We start from the raw sequence: 18,543 nt of genomic DNA on the forward strand, positions 1-18,543 counted from the left end.
GGGTTGTGAGGTAGATTTAATTTCTTTTTTTTTTTAATCAGTGTTAAAAGATACAAATGAATAAAATGAGAAGGTGATTCACAGTTCAAATGGGGACATTTCATTGTGCGTCATATTGTCCAATAATAATTATAGAGATGGTAACAATATTGATGATGATGACGATGATAATGATGATGATGATGGTAACAATGATGATGACGATGATGATGATGATGATGATGATGATGATGATGATGATGATGATGATGATGGTGATGATGAAGATATTTACAATTGACAATACACATTATCATAATGAGAACAATAGTAGTGATAATGATAATAACAATAACAACGTTAATAATAATAATAGAAACAATAATGATGACAACGATGATGATTATAATGATGATGATGATGATGATGATGATGATGATGATGATGATGATGATGATGATGATGACGGTGATAATAATAATAATAATAATAATAATAATAATAATAATAATAATAATAATAATAATAATAATAATAATAATAATATAATAATAATAATAATAATATATAATAATAATAATAATAATAATAATAATAATAATAATAATAATAATAATAATAATAATAATAATAATAATAATAATCATCCTCATAAGCTAAGAAGGTTACAATTTGATTAGAAATTTATAAACTTCATTATATTATATTTCATGATGATTAACAAGAGGATACCCTGGAATCTAGAACATAAATAATAGAATAATTTCACAAACAAAAAACATACTAACAAACACGAAGGCATGGCACTTGATGGAGAATAGTTAAAAAGACGATGGATGGCAGGTATTATCGGAGACGGATGATATACTGAGGGGTCCAGTCAATAAATAACAGATGAGCGAGTTATGGTAACCAAATTGAATAATGTCCCGAAAAGATGCGAATTCATTGTCGGTATTATCTTGAAGCTTGACGTTGTCAACTTATGACAATATTATTGATGAGTTTAAGCTTTTTTTTTTTTTAAAATAGAGAAGAAGTGTCAAATACGACGACGCTTTGCACACTTTCAGTTCTGACAAAATCCTTCATAAAATGGCTTGCAACACTTTATGTTGTGTAATATTATCTACGTCTCTTATCAATTGCAAGGTGTCCAAAAAAAAAAAAAAAAAAAAAAAAAAAAAGAAAAAAAAAAGAAGCTATTCACACTTTTTAGTGCTGACAAACTCCTTTATATTTTATATAATAACAGCTCTTTGTAATGTGCAAGATATCTCTATCTAACCGACGTGCACTTTTTTGCAGGTCTGATAACCCAATTCCTCATTGTTGTAATGTTGGAAATCTCAACAAAAAAAAATGACACACAATATCCCTTACAACAATATTATTAAACTAGGCCCATAATTGAGTTCGGGTGTCAGACCTGCTTATACGTCGTACACGTCGTCCCTTACCAATCACAAGGTGTTCTAAAATAAAACAAACGTATGCACACTTTTCAGCGCTAACAAAATCTTTCATTCTAAAATAACAGCACTTTGTAATGTGTTATAGGCCTATCTAGTTTACAGATTTTTGTTTGTTTTGTGCGTTCATTATCCATCAGCAAAGTCGATAATTTCAAAAACTCATGAGAATATTGAATCAGAATATAACTTGCACACTAGTTCTTTGCAGTGCCGTGTCTATAGCAATATGATTCGACAGTCCTGACGTCACTTCTCTTGTAATGACGCATAGTAACTTAGTAACTAGTTCTAAACTATCGGAACAATGACGGACGCCCTTATCAAATACGTCCCCGACGAGCATAAAAGTGTGTCCAGAGGAGAAAAACATTATACATCTGATCATGTTTTGACTTCTATACATTCTGATCACATGACTCGTGAAAATGTTATAGCCAGCATGAAGGATAAAAAGTATCGCTTTCCTCTGTATAGAACCACGCTGCTCGTTGACTTTGCGATGTGACATCAGACTATTGAATCCTATTGTGATTGTGTGATATGACTAAATTCACTGTTACCGGAAGTCGGAAGGCCGAAGGGCATTTCTAATCTCTCCCAACAGTAATTCAATCGGTCGACAGCAAATCCATAAAACATTACAGGTTTGTTTTCTGAATTTATAAGAGAAAAAGTAGAAATGTTCAGTCAATGAAGATCAACGGCGTGATTGATTCCATGCATCACACCAAGGATATGATGAAATTAAATGACAAAACATCTGTAATTGTTCCTATCTGTGTTAATATACAAAACTAAATAATCTACCACAGACACTCTATCAAAGGAGTTCATCTGAGTATTCAATTCTATACTGAAATACGGGGATGTCCTCGTCCTCCTCTATATCATGAACCAACAATGTAAAGAAATACGTTCCCTCCTGAGGCAGCGACACATGAAACGTTTCGGCATTGTCCACACTCCGTATCTCCTGATCTATCAACAACGTCAACGAATCCGAGTCTAATTCAGACCCAGGACCAGCGTACTCCAGCTGGGGAGTGACGGCCACACTCCGTAGAAGGACCGTTATACTCAACCGGCCATCGTAAGTCCGTAAAACGCTCTTCATGTTGAGTGGCCGGATGTTGAAGGCTACCATCGTCGGCCATGTTTTAAGGGTAGCATCGAAATCTTCTAGACTAAACGCCTGCGTCATCAGAAGCCATTTTTTGTCTTTTGGGTAATGGGAAAGTCTGAACTCGTCCGGAGGTGTCATGAAATAGTGTTCAACGAAAAATTTGTAAGGCAGGGCACCGAATTTAGCGTCCATCAGGGCGAAGTGACCGTTAAAGGCCACGGCGTTCCAAGAGTGCTGATTCGCAGGGGAACGAATTGGAGATCCTGGTACATAGTTATCTCCCTTGGCGTAGCCATCTATCTTTTCACAGCGGAGACCGGCAGATCTTGTGGGAAAGAAATATTAAAGATAATTCTGAATATACACTGTAAAATTGTGTGTGTGTTTGTTTGTTTTTTTTTTTGTTTTTTTTTTTTTTTGTTTTTTTTTTTTTTGGAGTGATAATGCTGCGGAAAATTGAATTTATAGTTTATAATAAAATGAAAATTGGATAAACTTTGCACATCTTGGAGGTCCCGATAGCTCAGTTGGTAGAGCACTCGCTTTACACGCAAATGGACCGACATCGATCCCGGGTGAAGTCGAATTTTTTTCTCTCTGATCCCCTTTCCACCCAGCAGTGAATGGTGAGTGTGTTAGATTTGACTGAAAGTACTTTGCGATAAAATAGCGTCCTATACGAAGGATAGCAAGCATTTGTTATTGTCCGTTTCACGTAATAGAAACCAGGATAAACTCCAGCTCCATGGGTGGAATGGCTTTGAAGGACGATTTTTGCATATCGTAATTAGTATTTACGTACTTCCATAAAGTGTAAAGCTTCAAATATCATATTTATTGATCGTTATAGCTATTATATACGAAGGACAGCTGGAATTTGGCGCTATACAGAGAGATGTAGAAGACCATGGCATCCAAACTTTATGAAAAGGAGTCCCGGTAAAGTAAAGTAAGGTGAGATAACTTTAAATTCACTATTTTGTGTGTGCGGTTATGTGGTCTAGTGGTATAACATTAATCTCCGGATCAGAAGGTCCTGGGTTTGAGTGCTGCTTTGAGCGGTGCATTGTTGAGTCCTTGAAGAAGGCTCTTTACTCAAATTCTCTCACGGTACTCAGATGTGAAATGAGTGCCCTGACAGTTGACAAACAGCGTTATCTCTGTCAGAAAAAAAAATGTAATATCGCATACCAGGCGCCATGTCTTCTACATTAAGCTGTTGACCAGGTACCCCCTGTAAAACGAGTTGAGCATAATAAGTGGATATTGCGCAATATAAATGCTAATTTCTTCCCAATCCTTTTCTTAACATACCTGGCCATTTCCTGGAAAATAGTAGCATGGTCAATCTTTCCATTGGCTAACTGTTTGAGTCTGGATGTTGGAACTGTTGGTTTGGATCCTGTCACAGACTTGGCATAGTAGGCTAGGCTTTGACTACTCAACCATCTACAAAATTCGTCAAAAAGAAGATAAACACAAACATTCCATGACTCCAGGAAAAAAATACGATGTAAAAAACAAAACAAACGAAAACAAACAAAAATGTTAGATGCTAAGGGAGGTAACTGGTGAGGGAATGAGTGCTTCGTAAAATATTTTATCAGTTATCTCTCTTACCACAGAGACTACTGAATACTAGTGCCGCGCTGAGGACCGGACCGAGGACCGGTCCCACGGTCTTTTAGCTGTGAACCGTGGTCCAGTCCCAAAGAGGAAGACCGCCGGCGGTCCTCACTTCTTATCACCTTTCAACGGTCTCGCGCCATACTACTTCCCCAGCGATTCGTTGCCTCGGTCCTTTGCCTATCTTCCACCAATCACCACCCATCCCACTTAATTAATCGCACCCACCCCCCTTTGCCATACACTAAACGACACAGACGACCATAGAGGCAGACGACCACCTCCCTCCACTCCGCAAACCGCCCTTTCGTGTGTGAGATGGGGGGAACAGGAGGCGCACGCCTTGGACGATTCCATTATACGGGGTAAATTTCAAAATTTACTACACCATAATGATCGCAATGACAATGATCTATGATGAAGGCATGACCCCTCTTCTCTAATGGGTTATTGTTTGAAATGTATGTGACTACTAAAGATGTGTGTGTGTGTGTGTGTGTGTGTGTGTGTGTCGAACCTAGCAAGTTGCAAGTCTGATTTTTTGTTTTCTTTTGTCCATCTCTTGTCGCCACTCCTTTCTATCGCATTGTTGTCATTTAAAATAATACAATAATATTAAAATTTCGTTTGGTGTTTTAACTAATCAAGTAATATGAGTTTCATTAGTTTCTTCCGTCCAAAAAAAACCAGTTATAACGTCTGTATTTTTAAAAGGTCCAATAGAATATTTGGGGACCCCGATAGCTCAGTTGATAGAGCACTCTCTTTATACGCAAAGGGCCAGAGATCGATCCCGGGTGCAGTCGATTTTTTTCTGAATCCCTGTCTACTCAGCAATGAATGGGTAGCTGAGTTTGTTAGATCTGGCGAAAAGTCACCATCGACCCCTCTTATCCTCTCATCCACCCCCTCTTATTATAACTTCACGTCTCTCTCTTACTCTTCAATGCTCGCTGCCCTCTAATGTGTGTGTGTGTGTGGGGGGGGGGGGGTAGGAGTTGCGTGTGTGTATCAACGCCACGAACAACTCGATCAACGCCTTGGGCGATGCCATTATCTCCGTTAATGGGGATAAATTTCAAATTTATTAAATTATCGAAGTAACAATGAAGTACGGTGAGCAAATAAAGAAGGCATCACCCCTCTTCTCTAATTAGGTTACAATTTGAAATGAGTGTGACTACTCCGTGTGTTTTACTCCTGTAGGCCACGGTTTTCATCATGTAGCGGTCTTTAACGGTTCAAGAATGAACGGACCGGTCTAGAGACCGGTCCTTGCGGTCTTCATTTCCCAAGGACCGTAGGACCGTGGTCCTTAAGCTTGCCAAGGACCGCCCCGCACTACTGAATACTAGTGCCGCGCTGAGGACCGGACCGAGGACCGGTCCCACGGTCTTTTAGCTGTGAACCGTGGTCCAGTCCCAAAGAGGAAGACCGCCGGCGGTCCTCACTTCTTATCACCTTTCAACGGTCTCGCGCCATACTACTTCCCCAGCGATTCGTTGCCTCGGTCCTTTGCCTATCTTCCACCAATCACCACCCATCCCACTTAATTAATCGCACCCACCCCCCTTTGCCATACACTAAACGACACAGACGACCATAGAGGCAGACGACCACCTCCCTCCACTCCGCAAACCGCCCTTTCGTGTGTGAGATGGGGGGAACAGGAGGCGCACGCCTTGGACGATTCCATTATACGGGGTAAATTTCAAAATTTACTACACCATAATGATCGCAATGACAATGATCTATGATGAAGGCATGACCCCTCTTCTCTAATGGGTTATTGTTTGAAATGTATGTGACTACTAAAGATGTGTGTGTGTGGTGTGTGTGTGTGTGTGTGTGTGTGTGTCGAACCTAGCAAGTTGCAAGTCTGATTTTTTGTTTTCTTTTGTCCATCTCTTGTCGCCACTCCTTTCTATCGCATTGTTGTCATTTAAAATAATACAATAATATTAAAATTTCGTTTGGTGTTTTAACTAATCAAGTAATATGAGTTTCATTAGTTTCTTCCGTCCAAAAAAACCAGTTATAACGTCTGTTATTTTTAAAAGGTCCAATAGAATATTTGGGGACCCCGATAGCTCAGTTGATAGAGCACTCTCTTTATACGCAAAGGGCCAGAGATCGATCCCGGGTGCAGTCGATTTTTTTCTGAATCCCTGTCTACTCAGCAATGAATGGGTAGCTGAGTTTGTTAGATCTGGCGAAAAGTCACCATCGACCCCTCTTATCCTCTCATCCACCCCCTCTTATTATAACTTCACGTCTCTCTCTTACTCTTCAATGCTCGCTGCCCTCTAATGTGTGTGTGTGGTGTGGGGGGGGGGGGGGGGGTAGGAGTTGCGTGTGTGTATCAACGCCACGAACAACTCGATCAACGCCTTGGGCGATGCCATTATCTCCGTTAATGGGGATAAATTTCAAATTTTATTAAATTATCGAAGTAACAATGAAGTACGGTGAGCAAATAAAGAAGGCATCACCCCTCTTCTCTAATTAGGTTACAATTTGAAATGAGTGTGACTACTCCGTGTGTTTTACTCCTGTAGGCCACGGTTTTCATCATGTAGCGGTCTTTAACGGTTCAAGAATGAACGGACCGGTCTAGAGACCGGTCCTTGCGGTCTTCATTTCCCAAGGACCGTAGGACCGTGGTCCTTAAGCTTGCCAAGGACCGCCCCGCACTACTGAATACGCAGTGGCTGACAGGAGTATCTTTTCCTTGTGTACGCAAGCAGTTATAATATTTGGTCTATATTGTAGAGAATGACGTCATTTTTTGTCTTTTGAAACTGATTTTAAAGGGTCAGGATTGAAAAAAAGAAACATATTACAATTAAAAGTATTGGGTTTTAAATCATTTTGTTGTTTTTATCGTATCGTATCATATCGTATGGTATAAGAGCCAAAAGGCTCTAAAATAGGGTTGAAGATTGATGATTTCCTTTTCATCATTCCAGAAAGGTACAAATATAAGTATAAATGGCCAAGGCGATGATGATGATGATGATGATGATGATGATGATGATGATGACGATGACGATGATGACGATGATGATGATGATGATGATGATGATTAAGATGATGTGATAATGATGATGATGATGATTAAGATGATGATGATGATAATGATGATGATGATGATGATGATGATGATGATGATGATGATGATGATGATGATGATGATGATGATGTGATAATGATGATGATGATGATTAAGATGATGATGATGATAATGATGATGATGATGATGATGATGATGATGATGATGATGATGACGACGGCGAAGAAGAGTATTATGACAACGTGGGTTATTATTACAAAGGAGCAGTCTATTTCCTGACTCGTCATTGCTTTGTTAATCTTAACCTTAACAACGCCATTATCACCTCTCTCATTCGTCTTTAGTGTTTCATTCAACTGTTATGTTCATAAAGGGAAAACCCAAAACGTCATTATATGTCTTCGTTGATTGAATAGAAGCTTCAATTCCTTTTCCTAATTTTAGTTTTTTTTCGAGCTTCAAGCAGCAACGACTACATTTTAATTTTCCACTATCATTTCTATCATTGATGCTTTGCATTTAAGTAAAATACTCACAGCATTCGCCAGCCGGATAACCCGTACAAGCTCACATAACTATATGTAACCTTGAATGTAAATAGTCTAATTTGTATAATTTATTGAGAACTAACAACCGAAATGGTCGTCTAAAAACAATAACAATCAGCGAAGTGACGTCAATTTCGTTCCATCTATATTATTCTGATATATCATTTACCTGTATATTGCGTGTGCCTTCAGTTGATCGGAGTCACAATTTTTAGTAACGGCCTTTACCAGACTCTTGATGCTGTCGTGGTCTTGGGTTTGGACCTGTTGGTATTTCAAAAACATAACGATAAAAAATATCATATCGCATTATGGTAAAATTGAATATCTGACTGACGTGCACTTATTTGCAGGTCTGATAACCCAATTCATTATGGGCTCATCGTTGTAATGGGAATCGAAATCTCAAAAATGACTCAAAATATTGCCCATTACAAGTAGAAGAAGAAGAAAAAGAAGAAGAAGAAAAATCTTGGATAAACTTTATGTGTTTCACTGAGTAGTATAATTAGAATGAGATAAAGCGCATAGCCCAATATTTCATTTTTATAATCAATTTATATTTCAATTCGCTTTTTGGTATCACATAATATTAATAATTTTGCGATTCGTGGCGGCTGATGCCTGGGTCATATCGGTCGTTTAGGGTGATGGGCCATAAACCAAAATAGTTCCTGAGGATGGATTTTAAAAAATAAGTGTGTGTGTGTGTGTGTGTGTGTGTGTGTGTGTTTGTATGTGTGTGAGAGATAGATAGAGAGAGATAGATAGATAGATAGATAGAGATAGAGAGAGAGAGATAGAGAGAGAGAGAGAGAGAGAGAGAGAGAGAGAGAGAGAGAGAGAGAGAGAGAATCGGTACTGTCATTTTTAATCGACTAATTCAAATTCTACATGTATTAACAACAAATAGTCCGTTTCAAAGAAAGATCCTTTTATGGCTGTACAGCCAAAAATAATACTGCCGTACTCTGGAAAAACCCATATTTAAAAATTTGGCCAGAAAGCTCATCCTTCAAATATCGATCGATTTAAATGACTCTCATCTTGGAAAAAACTCTCAAACCTGGGACTTCACTAAGACCCAGGTTTGAGGGTTTTTTTCCAAGATGAGTCACTTAAATCGATCGATATTTGAAGGACGAGTTTTCTAGCCAAATTTTAAAATATGGGTTTTTCCAGTGTACGTCAGAATAAATTGATAGGTAAACGTATGCAAGAAATGATTCATCTAGTTCATAAAACGGAAAGAAAAAACATGTACGCACAACAAACGACATTGTTCAGTTCAGTTCTGAGAAACTTCTGGGGCATTAAACACCCCTCTCCCAGCCAACGCTTTATATCTCTTTGAGCACAATAAGTGGATATTGCGCAACCCATCTGGAAACATGTTTTTAAAAAAAATTCAGTCTTTTTCTCCTTCTTTCTGTCTTTTTTATTATATACTTGTCTTTCACCGCTCTCTATCATCCCGCTCTCTGCTTTCATTTAACTATCTTCATCTTTCTCTCTTTATCTCTCTCTCTCTCTCTCTCTCTCTCTCTCTCTCTCTCGCTTTCGCTCTCTATCTCTTCTTGCCAAACCTTAAAAGAGAAGGTAACCGAAAAGTGGCATTTCATAATTTGTGTAGATTAACGTTTCAAAGAAATGACTCACTTATTTCAGAAAACGGAAAAATGTACACAACATAAACCGGATTGTTCAGTTTTGAGAATTGAGAATGAATGTCTGGGGCATTTAACCTCCCATACCCCCCCCCCCCACACACACACACACTCGCTTTATATCTCTTTTTTTTAGCACAATAAGTGGATAATATTATGCAACATATAATATAGAAACACTTTCTCTCTGTCCGAAAAAAAAACAAACAACTGTTATATCGCCTAACAGGTGCAATGCCTCGTCCAATATGTTGCTTGTATTTTATTTTATTTGTTTTCCACGTTAATTTGTGTCTTGTTATGTTGACGAAGGGTTTGTACCCGAAACGTCCATTGTCTGTTTTGTTCCCATACGAAGGCTCTCCATTTCCACTCTTTCGTTAGTATTTTCACGATCACCGGCTTCAGGCAGCCCCTACCGTTTTCTACAAATGTTGCTTTTGGCACGTTTGTGGAAATTTCGCTATAGAAAAACTTTTTTTTTTTCTTCAAAACTCATTTCCTATCTGGATATGCCGTAAAACGTTTCCAAAGGTACCTTCACAAGGATCATTATTGTCAATATTCATTTCACAGGCAATTCACGCCAGATCTTACAAATGTGACAAAGCATGCGTGGATAAGACAATGGAATGTTTACATTGGCATTTAGTTTAAAGGGAACTTGGGGGTCTCTCTCTCTCATTCTCTTCTTTATATATATATATCTTCTTCTTCTTCTTCTTCTTCTTCGTCTTGTGGAAACCTCCAATATTGTCGAGGATCACTCCACAGTTTGTAGTGTTTTACATTTTAAACTTGCTAAAACTCTGCACATAATACTAAAACCACATAGATTAAAAAGTCACGTTGTGAACTCCAGCAATCGCGTGAAGGCATGTTGGCAACCGTTTTCAGCCACTTCAGCTGGGAGGCTATTCCATAGTCGGGCAGTGGAAGGGAAAAAACGAATACATGTGGGCGTCTGTTTTTGATGTTGGGATGGTTACTCTTGCTGTGTGTCCCTCGTATTTCTTGTGCCGAAATATATATATATATATATATATATATATATATATATAATTATATATATATATATATATATATATATCTTTTAATTAGGTAAAATTTTCTCTCCCTCTATCTGATTTTTTTCTCTCTTTATGATCCCTTCATCTATCCTGTGTTTTATTGTTCTCTCTCTCTCTCCACCCCTCCCTCCTTCTCTCTTTCTCTCTCTCTCTCTCTCTTTCTCTCTCTCTCTTTCTCTCTCTCTCTCTTTCTCTCTCTCTTCACCTATATATTATATATATATATATATATATATATATATATATATATATATATATATATATATATATAATATTCTGTTTCTTCCTTTCTTTCATCTTACTGTCTGGAAACTTTTTGCTCTCTTTCACTCTTTGCCTGATCTTCATCATATATCCATCTGTCTATCTATCTATTCATCTCTACATCGCGTCATCTATCTACCTATATCAATCTATCTATCTATATCTATCTATTCATCTATCTATCCTATCTATCCCAATCTTCAATTCTTTCTCAATCGCCCCCCCCCCCCCCCCCCCCCTCTCTTCTCTATTTTTCTTCCTTCTTTCCCCTTCCCTCTTGGTTCGATGTGTTGTCTTGGGCAGGTCACACCAGTACACTATCGACTGATTGTGTGATCAGTTCCTGGCGTCATTTCCTATTGTTCAACAAGGGATTATGGGTAGATAGTTTATGCTTTATGATTTTTACACCGAGGGTGGTCTGAGTAGTCACATCCAGGGGTCGTTAAATCGGTTAGGGAACTAGTCAGGCGTTGGAAATTGTGTTCTTCTTCTTCCTTAATGTCTTTAAGGCTTTTTTGGTCTTGTGATGTGGCACTCGCCTTTGGACCTTTAAGTCGCTCGTTCGAGTCCTGTTGTGAGTCCTTGAAAAAAGGCTCTTTACTTCCGTTCTCTCTCTCTCTCTCTCTCTCTTTCTCTCTCTCTCTCTCTCTCTCTCTCTCTCTCTCTCTCTCTCTCTCTCTCTCTTGCAAAAAGTTATCGAAATTTACCGAAATCTAAAATTAAGAAACTAGGGAGGAGGCACCGTTGTATGTAAGATAAAGATCTGAACAAGTGTGTAGAAAGGTGCCAAACAGAGCATGAGCAAGAATGAAAAATACAAGAAAGAACAAACCCATCCCCAGTCGAGGTAGATATTTGGGTTGTTTTTTTTTCTTCTTGTATTTTTCTCTCTTTCTTTGTCTGATGCCTTTCTACACACCAATTGAATTTAGATTTTAATCATTCAAACAGCCACTCGCACATGTCACCTCTGCTTTTTAAAAAAATAAATATTTATATAAATCTTGTGCGGCTATGTGGGGAAACAAATGTATAATCCTCTGACAGGTGTCATGTCTCGACCTCCATGTAGTGTTGCTGTTGACTGAGGACCCTCTTTAAAGCGCTTTGCGCACGTTTAGTGGATATTTCGCGATATAAAAGTTCGGATTTGGTCTTTGAGAGCAATGACCCATATTCCAGTATCAATTGTTTGTAGATTGTACCCCCAGGGTATTGATAAGGCTTCGTAGATTAACCAGTTAATTCCCGTAGACACGTATCTACAAATTTGGCCAGAAAACTTGTCCTTCAAATATCGATCGATTTATACGACCCTGATCTTGGCCAAAAGCAAAAACTTCTCAAACCTGGGACTTTAATGAAGAACTTGCATGCTCCAAAGTTTGAGAGTGTTTGCCAAGATGAGGGTCATTTAAATCGTTAGATATTTGAAGGACGAGTTTTTTGGCCAAATTTTTAAATAGGCGTCTTTCTAGAATACGGCTGTTATGTTAAGCACATAAAACTTTACGGTGATGTATGCGTGTGGCACTGAAACTAAACCAGTGATCTATTTTTCAATCGACAGACACACAACTAATCATATAAATAATAATGGTATGGATAATAAGAAGGTTCCGACGCGACTGGTGGTCTCCTTATTTCCTTATTATTAAATTAACATACAACAATAATAGAGAAAGATCCGAAAAAGGCTAAAGAAATGATTGAGTAGTAGGCCTATATTATTCCATACTTATATAAAATTAGGTCAAAAGCCGAGGATTATGTTATAGATTAATTTTGTCAACCTAGATAAAAGACCGACTTTTCACGTTTTACATTAATAAGCTTATTTATTAAGTGGTAGTATGTCTTTGTACAGATTTCATTATAGCGATCCCTCTTAAAATAAGATAAAATTTCCATGGCAAAGTTTTGAATTTGTGACCCACCGTCTCAAGATGGTATGATGTCCGAGAGAGCACGTGTAAAAATAGTAGTTTCGTAGAAGACATGAGCAGAAATATAACAAACAGATTTTGTCAGTTTAAGAAATTCTACGCCAAGGGACCGAGATCGATCCCGGGTGCAGACGGGATTTATTCTGACACCACCCCTCCCCACCACCTCCCCCCCCCCCCTCAGGGAGGGGTGGAGGGGTGGAGGAGGATAGAAAAAAAAACAAGAGAAAAACCCCATGGGTATTCATATAACGAAAAATTCATTTAACGTGCTCAAAGCGCTTTAAAATGGGTCTCTTGCCAACAGGTACACTTAACATCTTAGGACGAGACATGACGCCTGTTAGGCGATATTACAATTAGTAGTTTCCGAAGAGAGACAACAATATTACCAGGTATTCATTTTACCCTTGAGTACGGTAAGACGATGTGAGTAAAGAGCCTTTTTTCATAAGACTCAACTGTGCGCCGCCAAGAGCGAATATCGAACTTGATATATTTCCATCCGTAGACGAGTGTCATACAACAAGACCACATAGCAACACAGATGTCAGAACTCCTACTCCCCCCCCCCCCCCCCCCAACCCCCCCCCCCCCCCACACCACATCACCCTCCCTACGAAAAAGAAAGAAAACATAAAATAACAACAACAACAAAAAAGCAAACAAGCACTACCTAAATAAAACAACGAAACAAAAAATATTTAAGCTGGAATAATCAGATTTAGAGAGAGAGAGAGAGAGAGAGAGAGAGAGAGAGAGAGAGAGAGAGAGAGAGAGAGAGAGAGAGAGAGAGAGAGAGAGAGAGAGAGAGAGAGAGAGAGAGAGAGAAAAGCTCCACTCTGTTTTACAGCTCATGCACATTGAGCTAATATATGTTACTCCATTGCTACATAATACAAACACACTCTTAACGATAAAAACGGCCCTGACTGAAAGGATAATAATTGGATAGATATTAACGGAACAAAACAACACATACGTACAAGAAAAAATAATGGGCACCGAGGAACCTGGTGCGAGCTGTCCTTACAAAAAGTGATATCTGGTGGGGTTTTTTTTCTCAAAATTCGTCGCTTTTGAATTTATTTTGAAATGCGGGTTTGCGATCTAGTTGTATGGAAATCGGATGTGACATCTAGATAGAGTTCGGGTTCGGACCCCAAACGTGACAATTTTATACTAAAAGATAACCCGCAATATTTGGGGGAAAATAAATATTGTTACGAACGGGCCTTCACCTATTTATTATACAACAGCTTTTGCGAATATGTATATATATATATATATATATATATATATATATATATTATATATATATATATATATATATGTGTGTGTGTGTGTGTTTGTGTGTGTGTGTGTGTGTGTCTGTGTGTGTGTAATGAGTCCAGATATCTTATTGGAAGCGCCTTACTTTGTCGTACAAGAAAACCTAATGATTTCTATCCCTCGTTGAGACGAATTCTTTTTGACCCTTCTATCAACTCAGCAGTGAATAGAGTAGAAAAATATGGCGGATCTGGTGGAATGTACTTAGCTAAGTACTTTCCGATAAACCATTGTCTTGTCAAACGGGTAACAAGCATTTGACACTTCTGTTTAGAGCATAGAATCTTGGATGGACTCCGGCTTCATGGGCAGTATAAAAAAATACAACTTATGGGGTGCACAAAATGTCTTACAGCGACGTGCACTGATTTTCAGGTCTGATAACACAATTACTTGTGGGCTCATTGTTGTAATGGAAATCTAAAAAAAAAAAAAAAATAACAAACCCGCAAAATATTTTCCATTACAACAATGTTAAACTAGGCCCATAGGCGTATTCGGATGTCAGACCAGGATGTTCACGTCATTTTATGGCGTAAAGATTTTTAAAAAATTTAAAAATTGAGCTTTATGTAGCGTAATATCCACTAAATGTGCTCAAAGCGCTTTACAGGGGGTCCCTGGTCAACAGCAACATTTAACATGTAGGACGGGACATGACGCCTGTTAGGCGATATTACAATTTTTCGGACAAAGGCAACGCTGTTAACAGCCAGGTACTCATTTTTACACCTGAGTACGGTGAGAGAATATGAGTAAAGAGCCTCAACTCAACTATGCCCCGAGCGCGAGGGTCGAACCCAGGACCTTCCGATCCGAAAGCGAGTGTCATACCACTAGACCACATAGCCGCAGAATAATCGTAAATAAGTGGTTTACATAAATGCCAAATATATTGTTTTGTTTTTAATCATTTACGCCCTTTTTTATTCTAATTCCCAAACGTTAATCTATGGTTTTCCAACATAGGCCTGTTACCGTATAATAATACCTCAGAATCTATTGGATCTGTCCACCCATGGCCTGCCAAATCGACGCGTTCAAGGGGTCAGCGGTAAAAAGACACTGACCAAATATTGGTTTACCGGACACCGTATAAGGCAGGTGCCACCATCGTGCTACAAGTAGGGTGCCACCTCTATTAATGCCGCTACAACAACAATAATAGTAACAAATGGTAATTTGGACATCCGTACTTTGACGTCAGAATTGCGTCATCCAATTTTTCAAGTGAACAACGAAAAACGTCTAAAAATATCACCAGTGTTCGGTTATTTATAGAGCTAGTTAACTACCGCACGATGTGTCGCTTTTAAACTAAGTCAAACGACGTTTGTCGTGAGAAGTGACCGGGTTGGTGACAATAATCGCAAAATTAGGCCTCTGATGTGTGTCCTTAGTAAAGGATTCACACGTGTTAACATGATTAGTACATGATTTAGTGTTTGTTTTAAAGCTCAAACGAACATTATAAAGATAGGTGCCTAACAGTGGACTTGTATTGTATGAAATAAGAATTGATCTGGTTTGGACTGTTGGGGAAAGATATGAAATTTTTATGTGCAGTGAATATATTAAAATAGAAGAAAGATTTAAATACTCTCTCTCTCTCTCTCTCTCTCTCCGCTCTCTCTCTCTCTCTCTCCCTGTCTCTCTCTCTCTCTCTCTCTCTCTCTCGCTCGCTCTCTCTCCCTCACTCTTATCCACACACACCCCACCCACCCACCCCACCTCCCCCCCCCCCAACAAAGACGCACACACACACATACACACACACAGACAGATCCTTCCTTTACTATTCCTAGGAAATATTTTTATTTTGCGCCTATCGCCATACAAATTCAGTGATGACTATGTCGTTATCCCGCAACTCAACGTAAAACTCGTATTTAAATTTTGATCAGAAAACTCGTCCTTCATATATCGATCGATTTAAATGTCACTCAACTTGGCAAAGACTCTCAAAGCTGGGACTTCGCGAAGTCTTCCTTAAAGTCCCAGGTTTGAGAGTTTTTGCCCAATATTATGACAGTCGTTTAAATCGATCGATATTTGAAGGGCGAGTTTTCTGATTTGAGATAATGGGCGACAATTGATTCAATTTACTCACCATGTAAATCTCCTGCAAACATTTCCAACGACTTGGCAATCCATTCAGTCTGTGACGTCACATCCACTTCCGCTTCTCGCGCGGCCTCGGATGAACTGGAGTATGAGGGCGGATGAGGACACTACAATGCCGCTATCAGGCCGCTGTTTGGCGGAGGGAGATGTTTTGGTACTCTGGAAATACAAAAAAAAAACAAAAAACAGAAGGGAATATGAAGCTGTGGCACACAATATTAAGATTTTATGAAAATTACACAGGGAATTTAACTTCAATAAATTTCTCTGAGATAACTATGAAAATTATACATAAAATAAAAATGAAATGAAAATAAAAATAAAATTCCCTTTAATCATCCCATATAGGGAAATTTGTCTCTTGGGTCTATTCCAAGGGAAGACTGGAATCACCCGGGCGTTAGCCGCTGTGTAGAGTCGCAAATTGAGTAGGGCGATGTCACACAGCGCAGCAGCGGTTTGATCGAACTCGGTAACTTTTCTGGTACGAAGCAAAGACCGCACCACGACTAGGAGGCCTGTATTCTTCTATGGACCACCCCCTGAGCCACGCTGCCCCCTGTGTAATGTATGTAATGATTAATCTATATAGCGCGCAGAATACATTAATGCCTCGGCTGCAACACGTACAACGACAACTTAACTGGCAACATAAAACGCAAATAAATACTATCATAACTCAAAAGCCTGCCTGAATTGGTTTGTTTTCAAAAACACTAAAATATCATATTCATTCTCCTCATTAAAACATATAACTCAACGCAAGTCTGATATTTCTGGCTACAATTTCAATTGTCAGCATCTTAATCATCCGACTTAAATACCGTTTTGAGACGAGGGGGTCAACATGGGAACATTAATCTGTCGTTCATGTTGTGACCTGAGGGTCTAACACGTGAATACAATTCAAGAAGTACAGAGAGATAAGACCTTGCTATAATATCATTCAGGCATTTATTTAACTCATTGTAACAATTTTGAACTTCATTTTCTCTTTCAAAAGAAGAAAAAAAGAGATAACTAAAAGATGGTGGATTGATGTGTTCTGCAGACTTGGAAAGGGTCACTAATCTAGTTAAACCAAAAACTGACAATATAGCACCAAAAGAATAGCAGAAATAGAATTTCAAAGAGTCCAATACATAAGGACAAAGTTTAAACTATGTCCACACTTGTTAGACGCTTCTTCTTCTTCTTCTTCTTCTTCTTCTTCTTCTTCTTCTTCTTCTTCTTCTTCTTCTTCTTCTTCTTCTTCTTCTTCTTCTTCTTCTTCTTTATTCTTCTTCTTCTACTTCTTCTTCTATTCTTCTTCATCTTCTTCTTCTTCTTCTTCTTTTCTTCTTCTTCTTCTTCTTTCTTCTTCTTCTTCTTCTTTTCTTCTTCTTCTTTCTTCTTCTTCTTCTTCTTCTTCTTTTTCTTCTCTTTTCTTCTTCTTTTCTTTTCTTCTTCTTCTTCTTCTTCTCTTTTCTTCTTCTTCTTCTTCTTTTCTTCTTCTTCTTTCTTCTTCTTTCTTCTTCTTCTTCTTTATTCTTCTTCTTCTTCTTCTTTTTCCTTCTTCTTCTTTCTTCTTCTTCTTCTTTTCTTCTTTTCTTCTTCTTCTTCTTCTTTTCTTTTCTTATTATTTATTTTTATAATAATAATAATAATAATTATTATTATTATTAATTCACTCTCACAAAATGTCGTTTTGAACCCCGATGTCACATGTGTATATTATTATAGAATATCAAAACCTACATAATATAGAATAAAAGAATGTTCCAAACTCGATGATAATAGTTAATAATTATTATTTTTTAACACAAAACCGTATCACACCTCAGCGGGACTTAAATGGTGACCGGGTTTGACCTCAGGCACCTTTCGCTCATATGTGTACCTTTCACTAATAATACATTTAATATAATTTTTAATATAATTATTTTATAATATATATATAATATATTGCTTAAGTCGCATCTTTATTCTTAAACTTATTCAAAACTAAATTGACCTACACGATGTAAAGCCAAAAACTTTGTCGACCATTTAAAGAACACGTTCCTAAACCATTTGAACAAAGAAGAATTATAAAATACATTAAAATTGTAATTTAATTGGGAACATGTATTGTGAAGCAGTATTATTAGAATAAAATAAAGCTCCTTCTCCCCCCATTGAAACAAAACCAAAATAAAACAATAGAGAACAAACAGTATTTATTTTTTGAAACAAAAAACAATGAGAGTTTTAAGTATTAAATTGTTTTAACAATTGCATGTCTAAGTGTGTAATTTGAAATCGGTCGAAACCAACGTTGTACATAGATGCAGG

The 18,543-nt window shown here is 38.0% G+C and overlaps 1 protein-coding gene across 2 annotated transcripts in view; it reads right to left on the reverse strand.

Moving 5' to 3' along the window:
- Positions 1 to 640: 640 nt before the first annotated feature.
- Positions 641 to 18,543, reverse strand: part of LOC144975201 (uncharacterized) — a 181,931-nt gene continuing 164,028 nt past the window's right edge. Inside the window, exons 8-10 of one of the 2 annotated variants that reach the window (XM_078919037.1) lie at positions 7,994 to 8,088; positions 3,892 to 4,026; positions 641 to 2,902 (exon numbers count right to left, since the gene is read on the reverse strand). In XM_078919037.1, the coding sequence (XP_078775163.1) occupies positions 2,275 to 2,902; positions 3,892 to 4,026; positions 7,994 to 8,088 (858 nt within the window). In that variant the 3' untranslated portion in view covers positions 641 to 2,274. The remainder of the gene's footprint in view (positions 2,903 to 3,891; positions 4,027 to 7,993; positions 8,089 to 18,543) is intronic. The other variant, XM_078919038.1, reaches the window with a different exon arrangement.

Source organism: Berghia stephanieae, chromosome 6 (genome assembly GCF_034508935.2).
Source record: "Berghia stephanieae isolate SIO BIC M18660-M18661 chromosome 6, UCSD_Bste_1.3, whole genome shotgun sequence".
Lineage (NCBI taxonomy): Eukaryota > Metazoa > Mollusca > Gastropoda > Nudibranchia > Aeolidiidae > Berghia > Berghia stephanieae.